We start from the raw sequence: 17,827 nt of genomic DNA on the forward strand, positions 1-17,827 counted from the left end.
TACTATGAGGACCTATTACTCCTTTATGCTACTCCAGTGGATTTTAAACTCAAAAGAATGCTACCATTGCCCACTAAAGAGCAGGTTAGAGGAGGGAAGGAGCACACTCATACACCTGCCTCAGCAAGACCCCAGACTGCCTCCCTCACCATTTCCCTGCGCCTAGGCCAGGCAGCTGCCCAGCAACTGGGGCTGCAGACCCCAGCCAGTTTACACTCTGCTATCCCAACAAGTAGGCTCTAAAGTCACACTGCCATTTGGCCAGGCACATCCACATCGCCGCCACTCAGATCCCCAGCTGTAGGGAGGAAAACTCAGCGGCCCCAAAGAGAAGGCTGACCGCGAGCTGAAGTGGAGGAGAGGGTCCCAAGTGTTCCCTTTACTCCGCCTGGCCAAGGTGGGCCCGGGAATCCAACACCGCCTACTATTCGAAGCAGCACCGCCGAGCCCCTCCTCCTGCTTGGCCCAGGGGGATGCGATCCCCACCTCCGGCCCCTGCAGACCTCAGTTCACCTGGGCCCCGGGGCCCCTGACCCAGAGCCACGGCCACGGCACTACCCTCCCGGCCTGGGCCGCCGACCCCCGGCCCCGGCCCCCGCCCCGGCGACCCTGCGCGGCCCGCGCCGGGCCGCCCGAAGCCCTCTCGCGGCCCGGGGCCGCCCCGCGCCGCCCGCCCGACCGGCCGGCCGCGCACCGTGTGGGACTGCAGGCTCTGGCTCGCCTCGATGGCTGCTGTCAGCGGCACCGTGTCGTCCAGGAGCACCTTGCCGGCCGGCGGCTTCTCCATGAAGGCCATCCCCGGACGCCCGTCCGCCACCGCCTCGACACCAGGGGCAGGAACCAGGGGCGCCGACTCCCGCCGTCCGCCCGGCTCTGCAGCCGCCACCGCCGCCGCCGCCGCTGTCAACACGCGCCGCCCCACGCGCCGCCGCCACCCGCCGCGCTTGCGGGGTCCTAGCGCCGGCTATTCCGACGCCGTCGCTGTCAACACTTGCCGCCCTTCCCGGCGCCGCCTCCCGCGGGGTCCTAGCGCCACACTGCCACGGTGGCCGCTGCCCTGGACGCCCGTTTCCCGGCTCCTCGCATAAGCCCGTAGACCCGTACCCTTAGCATCCAGCCTGAGGACACTCCACCCGAAGCCACCACGTCCAGAGACCCTCAGATCGAAGACATGGCATCCTGAGCCCTCCGATCCAGGAATCCTCAGGCCCAAAGATTGCCAAACCAAGCCTCGCAATGTTGGGCTTTTCGCTCTAGACCCTCGAAGCCAGTACTGCCAGACTTGAGACCTTTACAGCTGGACCTTTCCCACCCAGGCCTCCCGGGCCCAAGGACCCTAAGACCCAGGAGAGGGACCTTCAAGATGAAACCCTCAATCTGAGCCCTGCAGACCCGGAAACTTTCTAAAACAAGCCCCTAAGATTCAGGTTTTACTGAACCCTTGATCCTGGCTTTTCAGACCCAAGAACCTAAGAGCTGGGTCGTCAGAATTGGACCCCACAGTTGGAGCCTTTGGACTCCAGGACCCTCAGACCCAAGCTCTTGGAACTGGGGATCCTAAAAACCGGGCCTCGGTCCCAGACTCCATCCTCCACCCTTGGCCCCAGCCACAAGGCCTTGTCAAAAAGAAAACCATAGACCCAAAATGGAGTCACCTATGCTAGGCTACACCCCTAAACCAGGCTTACTATCTAACCTAACTGTGGTTTCAACCTCTCCCAGAAATGTAGTTTTAACCATCACGAATTTTCTGGCCAGCACCAGTGAAGTAATCTGACACGCAAACTATTCATTCCACCCCCACCCCTGCACCAAAGGAAGATGAGGTAATTTGCCTGGTAAGACCCCCTGCTCTTTCCCCTAAGGGAAAGTGACCTTGCCTGAAATAATCCTTTCTTTTGCTAATAACTTCCTTGCTCCACCCTCCTTCCTATAAAAACCTTCCTTTTTGTACAGCTCCTCAGAGCTCCTTTCTACTTGCTGGTTGGGTTGTTGGTGAATCATGAATCACTTAATACTGCCTATTAGATCTTCAGATTTACTTGGTGGAATTCTTTTAACAGCTTTCACCCCTGAGAACCATCAACCGAGATCCTGTAGCCTTAGGGTCTTCAGTCCCACTGTACTGGCTCCAAGAACCTCAAACCCAAAGCCAGAGAACTTTGAGATCAACTTCCCAGCTCCAGATTTGCCCCCACAGTCTTTCTGAAACCAATGTCACAATTCTGGCACTCCCCCTGCCACCCAATCCTCTCCCTCCAATCGCACCCCCACTGCTCTTTCCGAGGGCTGCATCCCAGGACAGTGGAGTTAGACTTGGAATCAGATAACCAGGATCTCTGGGGCTCTGGTAATTTACCATCTGTGTGACCTTGAATAAGTTACCCAACCTCTCTGAGCCCCAGCTCCCTATCTGCAAAATGGAGATACTGCTACCTGTATGGAAAGGTTAGGATGTGGAATGCAGTAGGACAGGAAGGGGCTTGGCACATTTTTGCTCAACAATATTAACTTCCTTCCCCTACAGTTCACAGAACAGAGAGTTTCTAACTCTTAAATTTGTCTCCCCTAAATTTCTACATTTCAGATAAGAGAATAAAATTTCTTGGTAACCCCCCTCCACCACCACCACTATTAGACATGACAGCAAGGGCCTAGACAGTATCTAAAGAATACCTTCTCCAAATCTGGAGCTTATAGCGATTGTTGGGCAAGTAGCCACGACAGACCGACATGTGAAAAGGGAAACAAGGAACTTCCATGATTCAGTCCTAATATAATCAGAATTCTTCCTGTATTCCATTTTTGTCTCCTCATGTTTAAAAGCAGCAGTCCATTAAAACGCAACCATATATCATTTCGGGACTATTCAACTTTTTACTTCTTTTTTTATTTTTATTTTTTATTTTCATTTTTTTTGAGGGGGAGGGGCAGGAACAGAGGGAGAAAAAAAAGACTCTTAAGCAGGGTCCATGCCCAGCGCAAAGCGTGCCACGGGGCTCAATCTTACGACACTGAGATCACGACCTGAGCCAAAATTAAGAGTCAGGCACTCAACCAACTGAACCACCCAAGCACCAACCCCACCACTTTTTACTCCCATTTCTTTAAAGTAAATGGATTATTTCATTGCCAGAATCACAGAAACCAAAATTCTGCTTTGATCATTATTGCTGTCATGATGTGGACTGACCAAGATAAGGCTCTTCTCAAATACTGCTGGTGGGAGTATAAATTGGTCCACCTTTCTGAAAGGCATTAATTCATTCAACAATAATTTACGGTGTACTTACCATGTAATAGTTACTGTACCTGGTGCTAGGAGCTGGGATTTGACAATACATATCAAGGGCTTTGAAAATGTTCTCACCCAGTAATTACACCTTTAGAAGGGTATCCTAAAGAAATAATCAGAGATCAGTGCAAATAAATAGCATGCAAGGGTAAATATCTAACAATAGAGAATTGGACAAATCATGGGACAATCATTAAGTAGAATATTTTGCAGTGATTAAAAATCAGATTATCAAAGGATATTTAACGAGGTTGGGAAATGCTCTTGATGTAACAGTGAATGAAAAAAAAGCAATATATACATTTGTATGATCCCAAGTTTTAAAAATGTTTATATAGAAAAACAACAAGGGAAAACACCAAAATATTAATTGAAGGTCTCTAGGAAGGAATGCCTTCCATTTTTATGCTTTTCTGTATTTTCCAAAATGTCTCTAATGAAGATATTTTACTTGTATGATTATGAAAAAAATAATATACAATTGAGTTGCAAAGTTTGTAAAATAACAATCTTCTCTAAGTTTTCCTTACTGGGGAAAAGAAACTGAAAGCAAAAATCAGATATATGATGGAATGAAGCCAGAGACTAACTCTCAATCAAACTTTCCCTTTCTCCGGAAATTCTTGCCTGGAGTAAGCCCCTCAGAATAAACGCTACAGTGAGCCTTATAATTTCATTTTCACCTGCCCAAATCAGTGCCTTATCAGTGATCCCCTGAGGATCCTGGATTTAACTGGATCCCTAGATCCTCTGGAGACCAGGCCCCAAACCTTATGACAGCTTTGGAAGTAGCTCGTGCTGAATGTGGAGAAACCCTCCCCAGGCAATAGCTGATCTAAATCAAAGCAGTTTTGCTTCCAGTCTCAGACCCGGCAAAGCAAGCGAGTTATGTACACCTTGGTTTTTGCCACATACACAACTACTCAGGCTAGCAGGGGGGAAAAAAAAGATTTATATCCTTTTATGTTGCCAAATGTTTAGATGGCCCACAGGTTGTTTAACAACTTGGCATTTGGCCAGATTGAAGATAATGAGAATGCTTTAGTGAGGATGCTTCTAGACCTGGCAACTGCTCCACAAATCAAATCCCAGAAGCTTGTGAAAAACTCAGTGCTTCCTAAGCAGCATTGCCTCCCAACTAAAAATTATTTTATTTCTTTAAATATTCATGATCTGGATAGAAAACAACAAAATTTGATCAAACTCACATTTGATGATTTTTCTTTCCCTTTGAAGTTTCCTATCGTATCACAGAGGAATTTTGCCCAGGGTTTGTAAGAAGGTCATATACAGCTAAGAGCCACCCTAAAAATTGATTGTGGCCTAGAAATTGACTGTTTGTGGGGCCTCCTATTAATCCGGTTCTATTTATGCAGTGTCAACATCAGTCTTGGGTTTTCTTAGGATTTTGAACTTTAATTGTTTCTTGTCATTGATTTTGCTTCAACTTGGCATTTCTCTGAAAATGCTGCGAATTCTTGTCTCTGCTGTGTTTGTAATCCAAGCGAAGGCAAGCCAAGAACAAAGAAAGTGAGACATCTGGGACCTGGGAGATACTGAAGTGCAGCCCAAGAGTAATTTCACAGCACTCCCATCCTGCTCAGATAGAGCCAGTTAATAAATTATGCCAACACATGAGGCATTCGGAGGGGCACAGCTACTCAGAGTGACAGTCAACCCCTGCTAGAGTATGTTTTAATATAAAAACTTAATAGATATAATTTAATAGCAATTTTCTTTGGAAGTAAATTGGTCTCTGAATCATACTTGAAGAACATAAAAGAAAAATGACTAATAATTCAGCACCAAATGAAGGCCTGTGGTTACCTAAGAGGTACGGGTGTGCATTTAGCCATTTCTTCTTTTTCTAGATGAATACACAAGTCAGGTCCACAAGATGAATGGAGGCTGTGGTGAGGCTTTCTTCCTGCTGCTACTCAAGATTTGCTGCTCAGAAAAAGAAATAAGTGGCATCTCACCAATATGGAAATGTTTCTAATAGAATATAAAAATCTGTTAAGCAATTTTCCAGTACATTAGGCTGAAATGGCTTAAGATGGGTATATCTTTCTGTAGCAATGAAACATGACATAAATTGCAGTCTTACAATGCCCCTATGTGGAAAGTGCTAGCACAATTTGGCCTGCTATTTTAGTCAGTACTTTCGTACTCGCTTCCACCTGTGACCTAGTACAATCAAGGCCCCCTGCTCAATTATTCCGGAAAGAATTTCTTAATTTGAGGGTCACCCCTGTTTTCATCAGAAGAGCCACATTCTTTTTGGCATCTCCTGCAGGGATCAACAGGAAAACCACTACCAGCCAGTTTCCCCTGGAGCCAGCTTCCACAAAGCATGAGTGGCTTGAGCATCTCTGAGTAAAAATAAGTCATCATTTACAGAGAAGTGTCCCTTCTTGCCTCCTTCTCTAGTCCAAACTTGTATTGATTTATGGAGATCAAAGACGACCATGGCACTCAGACCATTTAAAAAATGAAAATGCTCATACTGAGAAGCTACTTCTGAATTACACGGTATCAGTGACCAGTCAGGTCTGACATCCCCCTGTCCCCACCATACTTGGCCTACACATAACTTTTCACCTTCACAATAACCCCTTCGGTAATTCTGCTCTAAAGACAAGTAATCACTAAATGTCAACTGAGAAAAACAGTCGGTGATGGTTATGGGTGGAAGCCATCAAGTAATAGTATATAGGAAAGTGCTGCAACTGTAGCAGGGAGTAAGATCTAGTACATTCCAAATATAAAAAGAATTCTATAGAATAGTGGTCCTGAATACTTTAATGCCACATAATAGGATACTATTACAGAAACTGACAGTGCTCCAGTAATGGGAACATTATTAAGACCCACAGGGAGATGGAGAAAAGAAATGCTTTGGAGCCAGGCAGGTCCCCATTTGCATTCCAGCTCTACCACACACTGGCTGTACAGCCTTGGGCAAGTCACACAGCATCAGTCTATTTCCTTGCCTTTAAAATGGGACATTAACTTTAATTCACAAAGTTTTCAAAGATTAGAGTTAATGTAGAAAACTGGCTCATTGGGGCACTTGGGTGGCTCAGTTGGGTACGCATCTCTGCCTTTGGCCCAAGTCATGACCCCAGCGTCCTGGGACCTAGCCCTGCATCGGGCTCTCTGCTCAGCGGAGAGCCTGTTTCTCCCTCTCCTTGCCCCTCTGCTCTACCTACTTGTGCTCTCTGCCAAATAAAGTCTTAAAAAAAAAAAAAAATCTTAAATTAAAAAAAAAAGAAAATGGGGCACCTGGACGGTTCAGTTGGTTAAGTGTCCGACTCTTGGTTTCAGTTTCAGCTCAGGTCATGATCTCAGGGCTATGAGATTGAGCCCTATGTCGGGCTCCGTGCTCAGTACACAGCTTGAGATACTCTCTCCCTCTGCCCCTCCCCCACTCACACTCTCTCTCTTAAAAATAAAATCTTTTAAAAAAAACGTGGGGGAATTAGCTCATAGTGAAAAAAATGGTAGCTACTAGTATCAATAATCACATCACACTCCATTTATGGGCCATAAATGGATCAGTCCTAGAGAATTTCTACAGGAAGAGGTAAGTCTTGGCTTTGAATCTACATTTTGCGCTTCAAGTTCCTATTTTTTTTCAATGTCGTATCAAAATTTTAGCTTGTGTAGCCTTCCCCTATGAATAAGTCTTCATGTATATCTGAGCCCACACAGTTGCCCATTCTGAAATTCATGAGAATGGCAGCCTTGCTTCTCACATTGATTTTAGTATTTTCCTCTCACCATCACCAACTAGAGTATGGTACAATATTCAACAGTTTAAAAATACTATTTATATACATCATTGCCCTCTAGTGCCTAGAATGATTTTTTCTAGTAATCTGCTTAATTTATCCCTTTGATGTTAAAAAAAAAATCTACTTACTGATCCACCAGGAGGAAAAATCTTTTCCCAGGAAATGGGGGTTGATCCCACCAATGACACTTGATCTATCTTCTGGATCAAAGCATCTAGCTGTAATTAGAACCACCATCTAAAGCCACAGAACAGAGATGATGTTCTGTTATAGATTATCTTAAAAGTTTTGGCTGTATTGGGATGACCGCTCAGTACAAACACATGAGGCACATTTCCTCTTCAGTACCCAACTTTTTAAATTATTTTTTATTTTTTATTTTTTTAAGATTTTATTAATTTGACAGAGAGAGACAGCCAGCAAGAGAGGGAACACAAGCAGGGGGAGTGGGAGAGGAAGAAGCAGGCTCCCAGCGGAGGAGCCTGATGTGGGGCTCAATCCCAGAACACCAGGATCACGCCCTGAGCCGAAGGCAGACGCTTAACGACTATGCGACCCGGGTGCCCCCAACTTTTTTTTAAAATACTGATTAAATTTTCAATATCCCTCAACTCTTAAGAACTTGGCCTCCACAGGGTTCCTTATACTTTTTATTTATAGTATCTTTACAATGAGCATATGTTATTTGTAAAGGGAAGAATCCACAGTGTTTTCAAGGGAGGAAGAAAATAATCTGGATTACTAAAACAGAAATTTTGCATTCCAACTCTATTCCAGGTTTAGATTGATTGACATCCTGAAAAATGAGTCTGTTACCTGTTTAATTGTGGGCTAGTTTGCTTTAAACTCGGGAAGACCCTCAACCTCATTCACAGGGGAGAATGGATGACAGGCTGGACTTTGTGTTTAGCTATTTGTACTTAGCATCTCCCAACAGTCCTGTGTGGTAGGTGTTGTTATTCCTGTTGCATACATGAGATTGAGAGAGTTTACATAAAGGAGTCCAAATGTGCACATAAGCCCTTCTCCAATCACAGGAAAACCACCTGAAAGGCAAATGCCACGGAAGATGGAACAAGGTGCCACTGAGGTATAAACAGTAACAAGTTATAATAAACTCCGACCCAGAAACTGCTGAAGAACAGGAGCTACGTACCCGGACTGGTAGAAGATAGGCGCTCAAAGATGACCGGACTTCTGTCGTTGCCTTCAGTAATTACATGCTAGTAATAAATTCAGTGACACACTTACTCTGCACAGACAGAGGCAGGTTTGTGTTATCCAAATGCAAATCTTAACTAGATGTGAAATCCTAAAAGTAGAACTTTTAGCTAAATAACCTTCCGGGTATTTTTTTCTATTTTAAAAACCTAGACAGATGATGAATATACTCAAGTCTGTGTGAAGCATAAAGCCAAACTGGACGGTGGACCTTTGAACACGCCTCTGCCTGTTCCCCGCCCCCAACATGGGCTTCTAGGTCTAGAAGCCATCCCTCGGTGAAAAGCAGCAATCCGTTTTCCTCTGAGGCTCTTCAAGAACACCTGGCACTTGAATGTGCATCTTTAAACACATTTCAGGACTGGGGAGTCTCTGGGACCATAACTTTGACCCAGCCTTCCATAACAGTCTTTTTACTTTCTGTTACAAAACATGACACTGCAATAATAGCAATGAACCGCTTCAGCCTTTTCACCTCTGCAGAAGCTAAAACAACTTCCCCAACATATAAAGGGGCTGGAAAGCTAATTTCCTGTGAAAGTAATACACAGCCGGGCCCTGGCATTTTAGTTCCCAGGAGAGCCGAAATAAGTCCATTGACCAAAACTCCATGTACAATTGTCTTTCCAAACTTGGTGTGTTTTGCAAAATCTTCATTTAAATGCAAAGGATTGACATCCCCCGTTAATTCTGAGAACACAGCCACATCCCTCTGTGTGAAGGCCCTGCTGAGTTCAGCGCGGTCTCCGACTCTGACGTGTGTCTGCTCAGTGTGCTGCCTGCTCAGCACTAGACGGCTCAGGCAGATTCTCCTCTGAAGCCCACCCCACCATAGACGATGGCAGGAAATTACTGGGAACATCTTCAGCACCGTCAAATTCCAGCAGTCGGAGCTTTTAGACTGTTTCGGTCTTCAGACAGCATATTGTCACCAAAATGTGCTTTTGAGAGCAGAGGAATGTTTCTGCAATGGAAGACTATTCAATCCAATACTAGTTCCCTACTATTACCAGATAAGGCAAGGAGAAATGGAGAAACCTGTAAGAGAAAAAAAAAAAAAAACTTAAGGAAATCTGGGGAGAAAACTGCATTGAAACACAGGGCATGTGGAAACACGCCTAGTTTTCTAGGGTAAGCGAAGCTGATGCGGTAGCATCTTAAAGACCATCATCCTTAGAGGTAGCCTCAGATACACAAGTGATCACAATAAATTTAGAAAGAGTGTTCTAACAGTTAAGGCACTAGGCATTAAGCAACAAATGAAAAGTTAAGACTTTTCCGCAAGAGTTACAAGTATCATTCCTAAACATCTCCCATACAATCTAAAATCTAAGTGCTTTCTCTCACATTTCCAGAAGCAATGCAGTCCTATATTTCTCTCCACTGCCCCCAGTGGATAATGTTAACCATACCAGATTTATGCAAGCAAAAAATGGGACATGTATTAAAAAGCAGTTGGAGGGATGCCTGGGTGGCTCAGTCGGTTGGGTGTCTGAATCTTGATTTTGGCTCAGGTCATGATCTTGGGGTCATGGGATTGAGCCCTGTGTGTTGGGCTCCTCGCTCAGCATCGAGTTACTTGAGATTCTTTCCCTCTCCCTCCCCCCTCCCCCTACACGCTCATGCTCTCTCCCTCTCACAAATAAATCTTAAAAAAAAGAAAAAGCTGTTTAATCCCTACTCAGCCTTGTTTGGAATATGTGAAGGAACAGTCTTTACCTGAATCACTCTGAAAGCACATTTCTTGCCTTTATAGGATCCTAACAGAGTCAAAGAGCTCCACAATTTGACAAGACCACTGTAGAGAGATCAATAATGAATGCATAAAGATTTGTCTCTGGGGGGGCGCCTGGGTGGCGCAGTCGTTAAGCATCTGCCTTGGGCTCAGGGCGTGATCCCGGCGTTCTGGGATCGAGCCCCACATCAGGCTTCTCCACTAGGAGCCTGCTTCTTCCTCTCCCACTCCCCCTGCTTATGTTCCCTTTCTCGCTGGCTGGCTCTCTGTCTAATAAATAAATAAATAAATCTTAAAAAAAAAAAAAAAAAGATTTGTCTCTGTGACATCTCTCTACTACTTTTGCGATGGGCCAGATAATTAAATTAGGTCCAGGAAACCTAATTTAAATGAGAAAACTTGAGTAAATGTGCTGCCAAAGAGAGCACTAAATGAGAAAACTTTAAAAGTAAAAGCACAGTATGTCATAGGCAGAGAATAAAATGAACCTCAATTAGGAATTTTTCTAAAATACACATTTTTGAGTTTGCAACCATAGTCATCAACTGGGAAACACTACAGTTGTAAGCAAATCATGAGTCTTGCTCTGTATAGTCTAAGCTCCTGGTGGATAAATGTTCATATCCTTCTCAGTTTAAACTTCCAAAAGCTACTCAGAGTTCATAATGACAAGCCTCTTCTTAGAGAAGAGCATTTTTGCTCTATTTCTCCATCCGTCTCTCTGCTTTGTTATATTACAAAGGTGCCTCTGTCTGTCGTTACCTGCTACATATTCTCAAGATGGCTGACAGGGTCTTCTCTTCATAGGTTAGGATGTCCAAGGGTAAGGCTGCATCAACCTAAGTATGGAAAAATACTATTAGCAGACTACTATTATCACTATTCTTTATTTTTTTTAAAGTAATCTCTATACCCAATGTGGGGCCCAAACTCACAACCCCGAGATCAAGAGTTGCATGCTCCAATGATTGAAGCAGAAGGGTGCCTGCCCCCTACTAATCCTGTCAACTGCTTTTCTCCTCCAAAAAAGAAGTATTTTATTTAGTGGTGCTGTAGTAGTGGGCCTGCTTATTTACAATTACCCCTGTCTGGAATGGTCTTCCCGTAACTCTTCATATTGCTAATGAGTCTTCACCCTTCAAGTCTTCAAATTGTTCTGTCCCTGGGGGCGCCTGGCTGGCTCAGTTGGTAGAGCAGGGAACTTTCGATCTCAGGGTTAAAAAATAAAAAGTTCCATCCCTGATCCCCAAGATTAAGCTCAATTATTTTCATGCTGTTTTACATATAGAAACCATATACTTCCTCTCTCATAATACTCATCATTCTGGAACCAGGTTTTATACCTGACAGAGAAGATGCACACCTTTTCCTTAAACTTTTTATTTTGAAAAATTATAATCACAGGAGGTTACAATGAAATTTATAGGAAGGTTCTATGCACCTTTCATGAAGCCTCCCCCAGTAATACAATTGATAAACCAGTTTATTCAGATTTTACCAGGTATACACACACTCCTATCTGTCTGTGTGTGTGTGTGTGTGCGCGCACATGTGTGTGTGTATGCATACTTCTATGCAATCTTACCACATAGGTAGTTTCATGCAACAACTACCATCATCAAGATAGAATTCTACCATCACAGGGTGCTCTCCTTCTACCTCATCTTAGTCACACTCACTCCTCCCAATCCCTAACCATGAATCTTTCTCCAGTTTATATAATTATGTTATTTCAGGAGCATGACACAAATGGGATCACCCAGAATGTCACCTTTTGGGATTAGCTTTTTCACTTAGCACAATTCTCTGGAGATTCGGTTATTTTGTGTATGTATAGATTGTTCCTTTTTATTATTGACTATATTCTATGGTATGAATATATCATGAATGTTTACTCACTTATTTCTGCTTTGGGGCTCTTACAAATAAAGCTGCTACGAACACTCACAAGTTCTGTGTGAACATTAAGTTTTTACTTCTCTGGAACAAATGCGTAGGTGTGTAACTGCTGGTAGTATAGCATATGAATGTTTAGTTGTTTTTAGAAACTGTCAAATGGTATTCCAAAGTGGCTGTGCCATTTTGCATTCCCATTAGCAATGAATGAGTGATCCAGTTTCTCCACATCCTCACCAGCATTCAGTATTATCACTTTTTTTTTTTTTCAGTTGTTCTGCTAGGCGTGTAGTGATAGCTCACTGTGCTTTTATTTTTTACTTACTTATTTTTTAAAGATTTTATTTTTACGTAATCTTGACACCCAACATGGGGCTGAACTCACAACCAAGAGTCAGGAGTCAAGAGATCAAGAGCTGCATGCTCCACCAACTGAGCCAGCCAGGCGCTCCCCGCATTGTGTTTTGTTGTTGTTGCTGTTTGGAGCTTATTGTGTTTTTAATGTGCATTTACCTAATGGCTAATAATGTTGAACATCTCTTCATTCATGTGCTTCTTTGTCAACAATGCATCCTTTTTAGGGAAATGTCTATTTGTGTCTTTTACTTATTTTCAAGTTGGAATGTTTGGTTTTCTTTACTACTGAGTTTTTAGAGTCCTTTTTATTTTATTTTTATTTTTTAAAAGATTATTTACTTACTTATTTTTAAGAGAGAGGGAGTGTGCATGCAGGGGAGTAGAGGGAGAAGCAGACTCCCGCTGAGCAGGGAACCCAATGCAGGACTCAATCCCAGGACCCTGGGATCATGACCTGAGCCCAAGGCAGAGACCTAACCGACTGAGCCACCCAGGCACCTGACAGTTTTTTTTGTATTTTAGATATGTGTTTGCAACTAGTTTCCCCCAGTCTGTAATTTGTCTTTTCATCCTCTTAACTGAGTCTGCTGTGGAGTATAGGTTTTTAATTTTAATGAGATGCTTACCAGATTTTGATTTGATAAAACATATGAATCAGGAAATAATTTCCTGAATCATCTGTCTTTGTTCTCTCTCAAAATTCTACTTATTTTCAAGTAAATGCTAAAATAGGACTACTTAATGTGCCGGTTTGTGATAAAATAACACAGAGGCTGTAACACAATGTAAATCAACAATATCACTAAGTACATTGTTTAGTTCAGCTCAGTTTTTTTTAAAGTAAGTTTGTTTGTTTGTTTATTTATACATACATACATACTCTCTACACCAATGTGGGGCTCTAACTTACGATCCCAAGATCAAGCATTGCAAGCTCTTCTGATAGTTCACCTCAATTTTTGCTTATGGAGACTTTCTCAGTAAAGGAAGTGGTGTGCTGATTCTGGTGTGAGTCACAAATTTCACAACGGGCAAAAAATCTGTTCGCACGGGGCACCTGGCTGGCTCAGGCAGTTATGCGTCTGACTCTTGATTTTGGGTCGGGTTGTGACGTCGGGTCCTGAGGCTGTGACGTCGGGTCCTGGCTCTGCGCTCAATCTGGGGTCTGCTTGGGGTTCTCTTTCCCTCTCCCTCTGCACCTCCCCCTGCTTGCACACACTCTCTAAATAAATAAAATCTTAAAAAAAAAAACAAAACAAAAAATCCAAAAAACCGTTTGCAGGTTGCCGGTCTGGATGATGCTGTGAGTAGTACGGCACTAAAACATCTGTCTAACAAGTTTTTTGTCAAATAGAAGTCATATGAGAACAAACTTACCCAAAATTCATCATTTCTAAAAATCTGCTTCCACAATTTCAAATATGTTTTTTAAAATTTTAAAATAATTATTTGGAAAAGGACTGTTTTAGTATTTCTTATAAAGATCTTAGCAGTGTTCCATCTACCAAGTGATTCATACCTCCCCAAAGAGGTCCTTCAAGGCTGAAATAAGCAGCTGTTTGAACTGTGCAGCATTCAGTCCAACCCCACGATCCTGAAATTCTCTGTAAAAACATTAAAAAGAAAAAAACGTATAAGATTTCAAACTATTCAGATTCATAAAAAAATAATCACAAATAGAATTTAGGAGACTAAACTTACAGGCAGACTTTCATATAGTGGTGCTCAGAGGGATTTTTGTAAACTATTCTTTCATACGTGGTGGCTGGAGCTGGCATCTTTTCCAAAGCTGACCACATCTAGAAATTAAAAGTCAAGAGGGCTACAAATTAGCAAGGTACAAGCTATTTTCACTTTTTTCCCCATTTTTTTAATGAGAATTTAACCCATTCTGATTTTTTTTTAAAGTAAGCTCTAGACCCAATGTGGGGCTTGAACTCATGACCCTGAGATCAAGAGTCACATGCTTCTCTGACCGAACCAGCCAGGCACCCCTTGTTTTGTTTTGGTTTTTTTTGACCCATTTGATTTTTAAAAGAACTCCTAGTATAGTAATTTATTTAATTCCGGTCAAACCAAATTTACCTATACAGACACAAAGAATGTTTCCAGATTTTATATATGCCAGACTGTTGCACTCTTTAAATTCTAACAATATAATCCCAATGGACATTTTTCCTTACTAAGTACCCAGCTCTGTACTCAATGCCCCACATGCCTTAGGTCATAAGTCTTCAAAACGATCCCATGAAGTAAAAGCTATTATTATTCCCACTTTTCTCCCCATTTTTGAAAAGAGAACATTGAGACTTGGCAAAGAGAGGTAACACTTGCCCAAGGGCACATAGATTCCAACCAGTCCTGAGCCCCCTCAAGACCACTCTGGTATGATGCCTCCTAATTAAAAAAAAAAAAAAAAAAAAAGGGACGCCTGGGTGGCTCAGTTAGTTAAGCGTCTGCCTTCGGCTCAGGTCAGGATCCTGAGGTCCTGAGACCGAGCCCCGCATCGGGCTCCTTGCTCAGCAGGGAGCCTGCTTCTCCCTCTGCCTGCTGCTCCCCTGGCTTATGCATGTTGTCTCTGACAAATAAACAAAATCTTTAAAAAAAATAGCATACAAGAATAAAATATAAGATCTTCTTGTTTACTCTCCGTCAACACAGAACATGAACAGAAGAATGAGCAGTGGTAGTTCTACTGTCCCGTCCCATGCTGGGTATGCTGTTCTCTGTCTGAAGGCCAGGTCTATACAGAGCTATTTGGTAGACCCCCACCCCCACCCCCAAGACCAAGCTTAAACAGCAAGGGGTTTGAGAGGAGGAATTCCTGGAATGGGCACTCAATGTCATTTCTAATAGACCTGGATCCTTCAAGAATTCAGAACATTCTGATCCCCCTGGGGAGAATCTGTGATCGGCTCCATTCCTACCTCACTCTCCCTCTGGATAGCCCCTCCTCATCCTTTGAATTTTAGCCTAAAGCTCACTTCTTCTAGAATTTCATCTCCTTAAGAAAGCCTTCTTTTTGACACCTTGTTCTAAATTAGATTCACTTGTTACGCAATCTCTTAATACTATCTGTTCAGTATCTGGTTCCCCACTAATGGAACCAGGAAACTGAGGTCCAACCAAGGAAAGGGACTATAAACCAGCATTTACAAAAACCTCTGCATCAAGCCCAGTTCCAACCACTCCTAGATCATGTCCTCAGAGAAAACGAGAAGTCAGGGTCAAGGAGCTGCATCCAAGCATCCACTTAAAAACATGAATACTGTGTCTGGCACAGAGCAGGTATTCAATAAACACGTACTGAATCAGGCCTGTATGTTCAAGCATATCTTTGGTTTCAAGACTGCAGAAATAACCACCGGATGATTCTTTCCATTAGAGTCTTCCCTGACTGGAAGGCAGGGAGAATAGGACCCTCAATCACTTCATTCATTGTTTGGCACATGATAGGCGTTTTTTAAGAGTTACCATCAGCCTTGATGGAGTTGGCTGCCTGAGCTAGGGGAATGAGATTGGGCCTGGGGCTCAGGATGCCAATAACAATGAAGATTTAAGGGAGTAGTCTGGAAATGGATAGTGATAATGGTTTTGTAACAGTGTTAATGTACTTTACGTCAATGGGCTGTACCCTTAAAAATTGTAAATTTTATGTTATGTATATTTTACCAAAAATGACTTAAGAATCAAGTGTTTACTGAGCAGTCAACCCCACATAGGCCTCAGCCTCAGAGGCAGTGACAGTATTGCCCTCTGCAGGCTCTCCCGAGATTAAAGGAGAGGATGCCTGGGTACCCTTCATACAGCCTGGCAAATTTGCCAGGCTCACCACAATGAAAGCACTTCCACAGCTCTTGCTATCATCACCTTTGAAGCCAGCCTTTTCATTAGGTGACCTATTAGTAATAGGTGTCCTTGCTTTCACCTGCTCCCCCTGCCAATCTAGTCTCTACAGCAGCCAGAGTGAGCCAGTTAAAACCTATTCAAGCCCCAGGAATTCCTCTGCTCAAAACCTTGCAAAGGTTCCCGTTTTACTCAGAGTAAACCCAAAGGATTTACAGGCCCTGCAAGGCCTTACCTGAATTGTACCGCTGCCTCCTCCAACAGCTCTGGCCATGCTCCCTTGCTCAACCCTTTCCACCAGACTCCTCCTAGCTCTTCCTCACACACCGTTTCCCTCCTGCCTCTGCGCCTCGCTCCTAGCTTTTCCAAAGCATGCTGGGAATACTCTTCCTCCAGGTAGCCAGATGGCTGGCTCCCTCGCTTCCTTCATGGCTTTGATCAACTCTCATCCCTCGATTTGATCCGGTGGCTGTTCTAATATGGCAGCCCCTCCATGACCCTGTTCTAGTTTTTCCTCATAGCACTTACCCCCTTCCAAGACAACTACGTAATTCATTTATTCTCTATTTGTACTTCCCTCCCCCACCCCAACAGAACGTACACTCTGCAAGAAACGGAGATCTATCTTGTTCACTACTGCTTCCCACACAGTATACATCCAATATATAAATTATGGGACAAATCAATCATTAAAAAAAAAAAAAACTCAGTCCCCTACTGTCGGGCACTTGAGTTGTTTCCAACTTTTATTTGACTAACGTCCGCCATTTATTTAGCGCCCACCTCGCGCCGGGCGCATGCGCTCTGCACACGCGGTCCCACTCACACCCCGCAGCCACCATCTGCTACCGAGACCCCGTAGTTCAGGTGCCCGGGAAGGTGCGCTGCCGAACCTCCAGCAGCGTCATGGGCCGGAGAGAAGAATAGGTACCTCAGACGGCCACGCGCCGCCCGCCGTAACTCCCACCTTGCGCATGCGCACCTGGCGCGCATGGCCATGCGTCACTAGCGTGGCCGACTGAGCTCATTCCCGGGAAAAAAGCCGCTCTATCCTGGGCTTCCTCCTATCTGCTTTCGGTTTGACTGACCCGGCGCCTCCCTGACTCCTGTTCACTGCAAGAATCCGCCAAAGCTTGGTGCTCCCCCGCAGAGGACAGACCCCGGGCCCAGAAAACTCCGGGGATACTTACGTTTGGCTCCTGTATGTTTCGTCCCCCGGAAGCGTGACGTCTAGGTGCGGATATGACGTCACCGCGCGGCGTCCTCCTAAGAACTTGGGCGTGAATCCTGATTAGAAGCTGAGACAGGCCGAGCTCAGTGCCCCCTGGTGCCCACTCCAGGGAAAGCTCTGTGAGCAAATGTGTGTGTAGGGTATGGGACTTCGGATGTGTTTATTCGGCCCAGGAGCTCACTTTTATAGTCATTCATTTATCCATGCATTCATCCATTCAACTTTATATGTAGCATCTCTTCTGCTGCGCATCTTCTGTCAAGCACCCCAAGGACCGGAGCCACTTTTAATGTCCCTTGTGGCTCCCAGCACATAGTAGGTTATCTCTCTGGGTTGACATAAGATCCAAACGGTCCTATCTTCAAATGCAAGCCAGGTTTCATCTATGCATTTATTCGTGCTGAGTCCCAATTATGTGCTAGGTACCGGGAACTCAGCGGAGAACAAGA

At 44.1% G+C, this 17,827-nt stretch overlaps 3 protein-coding genes across 5 annotated transcripts in view; all 3 read right to left on the minus strand.

Annotated features, from left to right (window-relative positions):
* The window catches only part of PXK (PX domain containing serine/threonine kinase like), a 72,861-nt gene extending 71,946 nt beyond the window's left edge, over window positions 1-915 (minus strand). The window contains 1 exon segment of the mRNA XM_040628627.1: window positions 695-915. Coding sequence (XP_040484561.1) covers window positions 695-796 — 102 coding nt within the window. The 5' untranslated portion in view covers window positions 797-915.
* Window positions 916-7,732: 6,817 nt separating this feature from the next.
* On the minus strand, window positions 7,733-9,175 carry HTD2 (hydroxyacyl-thioester dehydratase type 2). The gene has a single exon (XM_040628628.1). It carries the CDS (start codon window positions 9,173-9,175, stop codon window positions 8,669-8,671), a length of 507 nt encoding a protein of 168 aa, XP_040484562.1. The 3' UTR covers window positions 7,733-8,668.
* Window positions 9,176-9,216: 41 nt separating this feature from the next.
* Window positions 9,217-17,103, minus strand: RPP14 (ribonuclease P/MRP subunit p14). 3 transcript variants are annotated; one of them, XM_040628629.1, is made up of 6 exons: window positions 17,079-17,103; window positions 14,003-14,100; window positions 13,821-13,905; window positions 10,811-10,887; window positions 10,033-10,111; window positions 9,217-9,351 (listed from the first exon to the last, which is right to left on the minus strand). In XM_040628629.1, the coding sequence occupies exons 2-6, from the start codon at window positions 14,098-14,100 to the stop codon at window positions 9,295-9,297; spliced, it is 396 nt and encodes a 131-aa protein (XP_040484563.1). In that variant the 5' UTR covers window positions 17,079-17,103; the 3' UTR covers window positions 9,217-9,294. The 3 variants fall into 3 exon arrangements, with proteins under 3 accessions (XP_040484563.1, XP_008701309.1, XP_008701307.1); XM_008703087.2 differs by lacking the exon at window positions 17,079-17,103 and adding an exon at window positions 16,931-17,072; XM_008703085.2 differs by lacking the exon at window positions 17,079-17,103 and adding an exon at window positions 16,383-16,863.
* Window positions 17,104-17,827: the final 724 nt, after the last annotated feature.

This window comes from Ursus maritimus, unplaced genomic scaffold, assembly GCF_017311325.1.
Source record: "Ursus maritimus isolate PB19 unplaced genomic scaffold, ASM1731132v1 scaffold_14, whole genome shotgun sequence".
Lineage (NCBI taxonomy): Eukaryota > Metazoa > Chordata > Mammalia > Carnivora > Ursidae > Ursus > Ursus maritimus.